Source organism: Arachis duranensis, chromosome 4 (genome assembly GCF_000817695.3).
Source record: "Arachis duranensis cultivar V14167 chromosome 4, aradu.V14167.gnm2.J7QH, whole genome shotgun sequence".
Lineage (NCBI taxonomy): Eukaryota > Viridiplantae > Streptophyta > Magnoliopsida > Fabales > Fabaceae > Arachis > Arachis duranensis.
In genome coordinates this window covers 92,215,371-92,225,379 of record NC_029775.3, presented here as the reverse complement: position 1 = coordinate 92,225,379, position 10,009 = coordinate 92,215,371, and the positions used below count along the sequence as shown (strand labels likewise).

General features: G+C 33.5%; 1 protein-coding gene across 1 annotated transcript; it reads right to left on the bottom strand.

Moving 5' to 3' along the window:
• Positions 1–4,007: 4,007 nt before the first annotated feature.
• On the bottom strand, positions 4,008–9,588 carry LOC107484876 (E3 ubiquitin-protein ligase APD2-like). The gene is made up of 10 exons (XM_052260596.1): positions 9,123–9,588; positions 8,071–8,177; positions 7,862–7,984; positions 7,367–7,460; positions 6,553–6,705; positions 6,444–6,469; positions 5,922–6,071; positions 5,429–5,501; positions 4,995–5,343; positions 4,008–4,439 (listed from the first exon to the last, which is right to left on the bottom strand). The coding sequence occupies exons 1-10, from the start codon at positions 9,403–9,405 to the stop codon at positions 4,364–4,366; spliced, it is 1,434 nt and encodes a 477-aa protein (XP_052116556.1). The 5' UTR covers positions 9,406–9,588; the 3' UTR covers positions 4,008–4,363.
• Between the last annotated feature and the right edge of the window lie 421 nt (positions 9,589–10,009).

The window sequence follows — 10,009 nt, the reverse complement described above, 5'->3', positions numbered from 1 at the left end:
TAGACTAAAGTAATGTCATTAAACAAAATGAATTTAGCAACAACATAATGCTACTCTTGCCTTTTTTTTTAAATGAAATGCTGCATGACACACTTTTACACAAAACTGAGTATTTATACGAATTCACTATTGTTTGCAGGGGAATGTTATGTAACTTTTAGTACTGCTTGGTTGTTCTATTCTGATACTTGTGTTGATGATTTGTTCATTTTCTTTGTTGATTTTTTCTGATTATCAGTTATTTGGTGTGCAAAATTTGTGATTTGGGTTATGTAAACGTATAATTTTAGATGTGTAATCTTATAAATTTGGATTTGTAATCTTATCATAGGTATATGCATTTTAGATATATTGATGAAATAATTAGCATGGATTATTATCATTTGGGATGTGTTTATGTTGTTCCCTCAATTTTAGAAACATTTTCAGACAATTTTATGTTTAACCTTATGATGTGAACACTAAACTTTGTCTTTTTTACATGACTTTTGGATGTGTTAATGAAATACCTAGAAATCCTTTTTAATAATTTTGGATGTGAATTTGAGTATAGTTTTTGTCTTGTATCGAATGTGCAGTCTAGAATCACAATGCCAATTAAAAATATACTTCAATTGGCCCAAAGAAAGAAAAAATCAACAGCTAGTAAGGCTTCTGTTGACAAACTTGATGAATCTAATGATAACAATAACAAAAAAAAGTTGGAAGGCTGAAAAAATCAGAAGGTCCTAAAAAGATAATTTGTTTCACACTTTAAGAATTTTCGGAGTTAGCAAGTGACATACACAATTTAACATAAACTAATTAGTGTGTCAATTTTTTAGAAAATACTTAATACGCGCTGCCATCTAACTGCCATCGCGAATATGATGGAGCATCCAAAAGACAAAGACCCGATCAAATACCAAGAGGTTGAGAAAATAGGTTTTGGATGTCTGAGACACATCCTAAGGTGGTCGATGAACCAAGATTTGATAGTTGCCCTAACGCGGTCATATAACATGGATCAAATGCATATGGAGGTTAAGACTGGACACATACCGATTAATGCATGTTTGATAAGTCAAGCATTGGGACTCCCTGCAGAAGGTAATACGTAAAATATATAATTAATATAAAATACAAAAATGTTTTCTTCTATTGTGTCTAATAAACTTATTGCTAGTTAGTATTTTTTGGATGTAGTAATACTTTTCTCAACCCCGTGCTTCCATTTAACAGGTGATAGATTCCCTAAATTAGATTCGAAAAAGCATTATTAACTCATAGACACCTTTGATGGCAGAACCCAAAAAGAAGTTAAGAATCATGTAACATGCTCCGTTACAACCGAGCTAGAAAATGAGGAGTTCTGGCGCTACTTTATAATATTTGTCATGGAAGCCTTTCTGTTTGCTATTATTGATATAGAATTAAATTAATAGTAATAATATTTTTTAATATATATAAGTTATAATTTATTGATATAGAATTATATATTATGTTCCTATTATTTGAGCCAACTCATGAGCTCGAAGCCAGTTCGTGAGCTTTTGTTGAATCGAGTTATGAGACAAGCTTAATTTTCGTGAGCCAAGTTTGAACTTGGTCTAACTCGACTCACTTCCAGCCCTGATCACCGGCGATGTTGGCGGCGTGTAGATCGGCGACGACTCCTCCCTCCAATAGCGGTGACAGGACACAAATGACTTCCTTCTCGATGGCACAGTGGCGGCGACACTGGCGAGGCGAACTGGACGGCGACAGCAGCATGGCTCCTCACGCACGGGAGTTTGGTGGCAGCTCTATGGGATGGTGATGACGGCTGGGCAGCAGCAGTAGTGGAGTATCATCCCTTCTCTTCTTCCTCCTTCCCTTCTTCTCTCCCCATTCTCTCTTCTCCCTATCTTTTTTTTTTCGTTTTCGTGTGTATGTGTGCAAGAGAAGAGTGACGACGGTAAGGGTTTGTGAAGGTGGAGAGTATGTATTAGCATTAGTGTTAGGTTAGGGTAAAATTAGAGTTATGGTAGTTTAATAATTTTAATAAAATTAGGGGATAATAGAATAATTGAAAACCAAATTTAATCAAACAATAACTATATATAAAAATATCATTTATTCATCAACTTACAATTTATTTTCAAATAGTATTCTAATTCAATAACTAGAGATAATCAAATTAATTTCCTTTAACTTATAAAATAAAATTAAAAATCTAATTATTTAAATTAAAGCATATAAAATTCTCATTATTTTAAATCACTAACGTTTTAAATCAATAATAAAAAAGTACTCAATTAATATAAAAATATCTGAAAATATATTCTCGAATAAATAAAATAAATCATAAATAATTTATTATTTAATTTCTAGAAATCTGAGATCTTACCAGAGTCGTTCTTTGTCAGTGGCCTCCACTCCTTCGCGTTGGCGACTTCCTCTGCCTCTGCTTCTGCCATTAGCCCTGCTGAATCTCAGAAATCGTCAACTTGAGGGAGGAGGTGCAGAAACTAATACAGGAGTTTTACCAACAAGTGGAGCAATTTGAGAAGAGGTATCAAGACCTTCTTGTACGCGTTGTCGCCAGCTCGGACCTGACAGAGAAGCTGGAGCAACTTGATCGGTTGCAACAGCAAATGGAGGAGTACAGCCAGTAGATGCGCGCTGGAGGCAATGGCGCAGCTGGTTCCAGCGGCGGCGCAGCTGCTTCTAGCGGCAATGCTGTGGGTGGGGCACCGACGACAACACCTACTTCGCGGCTTCAGCATTGGACCACCACGCCACCACCGACGACGACAAAGATTAACGGAACCTATAGGGGGTTAGGATTTTATGCATTTTTGTTTGTCTACTTCATTATATTCTACATATGTGACATTTTATTGTATTGAAACTCTTTATTTTTTAATAAAATAATTTTTTGATTTCTGCTAACTTTAAATTTCTGCCAATAATTTTGTTAACAAGAGTTTATTAATTATGGTTTAATTGTGCCAAAAAATAGAAAATATTACCATCAGATAGATTTAATGGTAACTTGGTGCCTAAACACATGAAATGGCGCCAAAGTAACCGTCCGATATATCCGACGGTAACTATCAACACAATCTCGTCAAATCCATTGAATAAAACGACGAAAAATTTGTCGATAATTAGTGTCGGACAAAAAAAATTTGCTGCAAATAGTTTCCAGTGACGTTTATACCATCAACTCAAGGACGATGTTGATGGTAACTTTTTTACCGGCATATTTATTTAATCTAACGATAAATCCAACAATACTCAATGCATTTCTTGTAATGTGAACAAAATAAATTTTCAAAACTTTCAAATATTAACTCACTTAATTGTTTTGTATGTATATTAATTGTGGGTAAAAAGATATATATTTATATTTTGCATGAACCAAATAAAAGCCTCAAGTCACGTTCTATATATAATGGTGGAATTTAGATTCTCTAAATTTTAAATTTTATTTTAGAGGGTAAAGTGTGATATTTTACTATTTATTTTATAAATTGGTCGAAAAAAATATGAAAGAGAAACCATTTAAGGGTAAAGTGTGATTTTTCACTATTTATTTTATATATTATTTAAAATTTTATTTTATCCTCTAAAATGAAAATTCAAAATTTAGAGAATCTAAATTTAAAATAGCGTGACCTTTCTCAATGTTTCAACAGGTACAAACATAATACTCACAGGATAATATATTATTTCAATGCCAAAGATCATATAAATGGCTATTTGAATGAAATAGTTCAAACAAACTTTTAATAAACCGTTCTATTTAATATTAATAAAATTAAAATTAATATTAATTTATTAAATTTATAAATATCCTTTAGTTAATCCATCTTGTAAACATCTTTTAAAAAGAAATTGGATTTACGTGCATATGAAAAGTTTACTCGCCTAAATAGATACCAATATTTTTGCACACTGCATCTTATACGACTGTTATTTATTTATAATTTTTCACTTTTTTTTATCTTGAGATTCAGTAGGTGTTTAATCTAAATGTGCAAATACCAAATTTGAAATAAGAGTAAATCAATATAAAAGTGTTTGTGGATTCTCTTAATTGTGCTACTTCTTGTGGATTCGAAGAGTTACACTTTATACTCATCTAAGAGGCTAAGAAATATTTTCTAAAAAATTGTGTATGAATACTTCACCTTGAAGGATTTAGTGCATACGTTATTAGAGGATGCACCTTTTTAAAATGGTGAGTACTCAACAGTCAATACGCCTCTTACTAGTGCCAACCTTTACCTAGCTTGATCATTGTTAATGACCGCAAGGAAAGTAATGACTACATAACATATTATCTATATAGTTCTGGTAGGCATGGCTTACTCCGTTACACAAGACAGTGAACTGATCAAACAGTAAAAATCTTTCTCACTTTCTTCATGTTCCTACGACAAACAGGGCAAGTACCAGCAGCCTCGGCGATCCTGCATAGAAACATTGGAGTAACATGTATTAACACATGCAAAAGAAATAATAAGAATAATGTATCTCTGGAACTATATAATCTTCAGAGAAATTAAAGATTGTTAATGCATGGGCTTGCAAATAGAATCCGACCCATCTTTGATATTCATGTCAAAAACTATTTTTAATAACTGGAAACCACTTTTAACTAGCACATGCCCATGAAATGCCCTCTTTAAGAAAAAATACTTGTTCCATCTTTCTTCTAAGAGGGGAAGTCTTGGAAATATGAGAGGAGTATATATTTCAAGGTGATTGCCTAACTTACTAAAAGTGTTGCCCAACTTACTAAAAAATGTTAAAAATAAATATTTAATTTTAAAAGTATAAAAATAAATAATATTTAAATATTTAAAATTTATCAAAAAAATAAGTTAAGCAATGTGATACCATAAAAATAGAAGAGTTATGCTGACTAGGAGCATGGATCTTGAAAATGGCAGTGATCTAGAACTATTTTTTAACAAAATTGTCATCAACGATTGTTTTATGTTAGCAGTGATAACAATGGTTACCTAGTTCCACATTCAAAACAAGCTGCAGAGTGCCCACAAGGAAGAAAGAAACAATCCCTCGGAGCATCAAAGCAAATGGCACAGAGACGCCGAGTATTGTTACTAATTTCTCCATCACCTAGAGACTTCCCCTCCGCGGAACCTCCGGCCTGAGAGTCAAGATCTTCGTCATCTTGTGACAGTGAATCATATGATGAACCCCAGCTGGAAAGGTCATCATCTTTTCGAGAGCGCAAAGGGCCTCTATCAGGTGCCGTCCCATTGTTTATAACTCCTGCTCTTTCTTCACGGGCAAACTGGAGATTGTTCAAGAGGTTGAATGCCCAAAACATAAGCAAAGTCAATCCACCTGTGCGGAGACGTAACGGAAATTGCAATAAATTAAACTATTCATGACCAATAAGTGAGTATGAAGCGAAGAATATGAATTGTACCTATGCCTACAATATATGTGATCCATCTAGGTCCATAGGTCACTTTGACGTACCATTCATCATCTGATGCATTCTGAACCAAAGGAAAGAAAACATAAATAAGGGATATCTCCATATCCTCAACTAAGGGATATAAACAATGTTTATGCCACCAGGGTTCTGTGGATTTTATTTTGAGAATGTATGGTATATTTAAGATTCAAATTTCTGATATAAATCAGCATAACAAATTACTAAAAATTTACAAAAATATTATGCGCACACAAAAAATCAATTACCATCTATTTTTACATAAATAAATGTGTTATTTAACTCATTTTCAATGTATATTTTGTATTTTAACATATATTTTATATGAATGACTAATTTGGTGGCTAAATTTTTTTATACGAATAGTATTTTTGTATAGCAATAGCATAGTTGGAAATTTTATGTCCAATTTTAGATTTATATGGATGGCCATTGGAGAATCGTATATGAGAATAAATCTTGCCTTTTGTGGACCAGGAGTAGTCAAGATAGCTGCGTTTCCTTGTGGAAAGAAAATGCTCAAACTGCACGAACTTCTACTTGCCAAGGCATATTTGTAGTAAGCATTCTTTGTATTGTGCAAGTAGGCCCTAACTGTGAGGTTTAGTTCCACCTATTTGATAAGAAAAGAACTATTATCACTAATCTTTGAACTTGTTAACATGATAATATAGAAGAAGGGAAAGGAGAATGATGCTCATTTATTTATAATGTACTTAAAATCTGATCGTAACACCAATTTCAAATGCCACCTTTCCCACAACAAGAAGTCAAGAACACAGGTATAGGATTATCACTATTATTTCAATTGAATACATGGCCATTTGGGAAACAGTAACATTAAATTTACCATTTTCAGTTATATAATATGCCAGATCCATCAAAATGTGAGGTTCGATTCATATTTTAATCCCTGCTCAAGTTATGATACTTGAACAAGGGATACACTGAATAATCTCAATTCTAACTATTTTAAGGGATAAACTTTCACAGAACTCGTTCTCTGTAGATCTTGAAAATAACATGTCACGACCTTATTAGCTATTAAAACTGCTTCTTACAAATTACAATCTAGAGTTCAAATTAATCCATACCAGCTCCTGTGAAAAAATAAATGAGCATCAAACATAGGTTTAATATGAGTATAAAATTTATCTTTACCTTTGTCATACCATGGATCATGTTCCATGAGAGAGTTGAATTACGGTATGTAGGGTATTCAATCCACTGAGCGAGGCTTTCAGCCCCTGCAAGTAAGGGTGACAAGTAACATGTTTATTAGAATGCTATAGTTTGTGAGTTAAGGTAATAACAATAGTAAATTAAATAGTATGGCGATGTCATCAGTACAACGGGCCTAATTCTAACTCAGACCACAAAGTGCATTGCATAGTTACTTTTAGAAATTGTGTCAATCTAAATGTAATGGTTATCATAGATATTTATGTCTCAATTTATATTCCAAGATCAACTGAAACTTCATGTCTCCACTTTTCTGCGCTGTCACCTTTCACTCTTGTTGAAACATTATCTTTACACGTGTTATTGGACTTATGTGTGTATGAAATATTTTCATTTTCTTCCATGAATAAGCGATTTGTTTTTCACAAACTGTGTGGAATATACGAAAGTATGCAGTAAAGCCTTATTTAATTTTATAAGTATATAAAGAGCTTCTACATATATGGATGTTAAGAGGCTGTCACAGACTCACAGCTTACACATTGGTACATAAGAATATTCCAAAAGCAAAGCAGCCGGGTTGTGAATTTGTAACTAAAAGGATTTGTTATAGGAAAACTGAAAGACGGATAAATAGCAATAATTGATGCATGAATGGTTCCATGAGACAGAAATTCTCAGAAAAATGAAAAAAGAAATCACAAAAATCTCTTCTAGAAAGCATACCATCTGCAATTATAAGGAGAACGGAGGAGCTCACAGGGCTCAAGTGATATGAAATATTCACTTCTGAACCAGTATTCAGATAATAAATCCATTCCTGGGAAGACAAACAAGGTATTAGTTTAGTTCAACTAAACAAGTTAGAATTATGTAACCCGGTGGTGTTAATTGCACATAGGTACTACTGAAAGTTATGATAATCAGGCGAGTCATGTGAACAACTCAGTTACCAAACATCAGGTACAAGTATGAGTACGCAGCACAATTTGTTATTCTTTGTGATAAAATTAGGAGTATTCTTTTAGAGAGATTTCGGTATTCACAACATAGTACATGGAATGGGGAATTTGGTACGCATTATGCTGGCAAATGAGAGGATCAAGGTAACTATAGGAACAACTAATTCAATAGGTAACAGTATTTTGAGAATATAAATTTGGTACTTCAGATTAGTATCATGTGATAGTAAAAGCGAAGGGATAAAGTACATATACTTGCCTGATGTGTGTCAGAGGGAATAGTTGCATGCAGAGTTTGTTCCCAAGTGGTAATAACATCAAGATCTGGATATTGGTAAGTACCATACACGACAGGACCTGGCTTTTCTTCTAAGTTTTCTACCTAATGCAAACAAACCCGAATTGCAAGACAAAAATCAGTAACAGCAAACAGAATGGACAAAAGAAATTGCAATAACAGAAACTGACCCTGAGATATTGCACGAACAGAGGGCTAGGTTGGAACACAATCGATGTTTCTGGACCAAGCAAGAGATTCATGGACCCATAAACCCCAAGTATTATAGTCACTGACACTAATATTGAAAAGTGATGTCAAAATTCCACTAAAAAAGATTTAGCTTGAATCACACATGACAAGTTTTGAGATAACTTTCTAAACAAGAATAGAATGATTCTTGGAGAAGGAGATGGTGAGTTGAAACTTGTATATTGAAATGAATTGAAAATGAGACTTAATCTTCTAATTCGCTGTTAGTGCCTTTTTATACTTAAAGCACATATCACCACCAGAATAACAGAATTCACACTAAACTAGAAACTGCATAACTGAATATAACTACCACCTAACAAACTTAGTAACTTCTACAACATTCTCATTCTTCTTCTTCAACTGTACCGTCCTTAACAACATATTCAAACAACCATCTCCTCTGTGCTCTTGAAAATGGAAATATGAGTTGAAGTTCCAGTACAATTCAAAGCAAAATTATTGAAATTGAGTCAATTAATTTACAATGTAAGTTAACCACACCTTAACTTGAACCAAATCGGAGTAATTTAGCTATTTTAGGCACGATTTTAATTTAAGAACCAAATTATGAACTTCATACATTTTCTTCATCAGACTGCTATTCTATTAATAATCCATCAATAGCTAAATGATTTAACTAATTTATATAATCACAACTTTCACCATCCTAATCAAAAGTTTAAGTCTAGTAAAGTGAGTAAAGGAATCAATTTAAGTTTGAGTAATTTAACGTACAATCCCAACTAAATAATTATAAAACTACATTCTCCGTCTCACATTACTTTCTAACGCAAAAACACCAAGGGTTCACAGATAAGTTTCTCCAATCACAATTGCAATTCAAAGCCCTGAATTCAAATATCAAAATTATGAACTGCAAATTAACCAGATATAGCAAAAACAAGTAGCACCAAACGAAATTGTTTAACGTAAATGACAATTAAACAAAATTAAGGACAAAATCACGAAGTGATATAGATTCTCATACCGAAAAACCAAAACGTGAATACAACAGCAAAGCATGACCATGCATCTTCCCTAACAGACGACGACTCGTCCCCGATTCCCCAGCCAATGACTCTGCCAGCATGGCCAACGATCGGTTCAATTTCAGGCGACCGGAATCGAGCCTGAGATCGGTCAGCGGCGTTCTGATCGTTGCGACGGCCTCGGGAAGTCGATGGTGAAGCTCCAGAAGATTCATTGTTACCCGCGGAAGTAGATGGAGGAGGAGTTAGAGTTGAATTTGAAGTGGAATGAAGTTCGGCCATTGCAGGAGAGAGAAGAAGAAGAAGAAGAAGAAGAAGAAGAAGAAGAAGAAGAAGAAGGGAAGATGTGAGAGTATAGTGTGGTGTGAAGTGAAGGAGGGAATAGAGTCATAGGCGGTGCTAAGTGCTAACTAGTAACCAGTGGGTCATTCTTGTGTTTCTTGCTTCCTTTTGTTGGAATGGTAGTTGGCTTTCTCTTCACTCCGTGCGAGTGTGACCGTTATTCTCTTCGCATTGGAGGTTTCAGTTGTTTAACTTTCCATATGATGGTCCAGGGTTGCTTTCGTCATTTACTCACATATACCGATATACGTGGCTCTCTCCTTCACTTCTCCCTCGCTTTTTTCTCTTTCTTCTTTTTAAGAAATAAAATTAGGCATAGTTTTATTTAATTTGGTGTAATTGTGCATAATTTTTTTCAAAGAGTAGAATTAAGTTAAAAGTGAATATTTTTTACTAAATTTTTATAAGAAAGTTCATTCTACAAAAGTTCATTGCACATGATAATATTTTTTTTTTACTAAAATAAATAATATAACTTTTATTTTTTTTTTACTAAAATTTTATTATTTATTGTAGTATTATTATGTGTTGAAATGAAAAATAC

Excerpts from the sequence above, each read along its gene's own strand:
- LOC107484876 (XM_052260596.1), bottom strand. The coding sequence starts at position 9,405 with ATGGCCGAACTTCATTCCACTTCAAATTCAACTCTAACTCCTCCTCCA. Across the intron at positions 6,470-6,552 it reads TTATTTTTTCACAGGAGCTG|ATCTACAGAGAACGAGTTCT; the intron begins GTATGGATTAAT and ends GTTATTTTCAAG. Across the intron at positions 6,072-6,443 it reads AGAGAACGAGTTCTGTGAAA|GTGGAACTAAACCTCACAGT; the intron begins GTTTATCCCTTA and ends CTTATCAAATAG.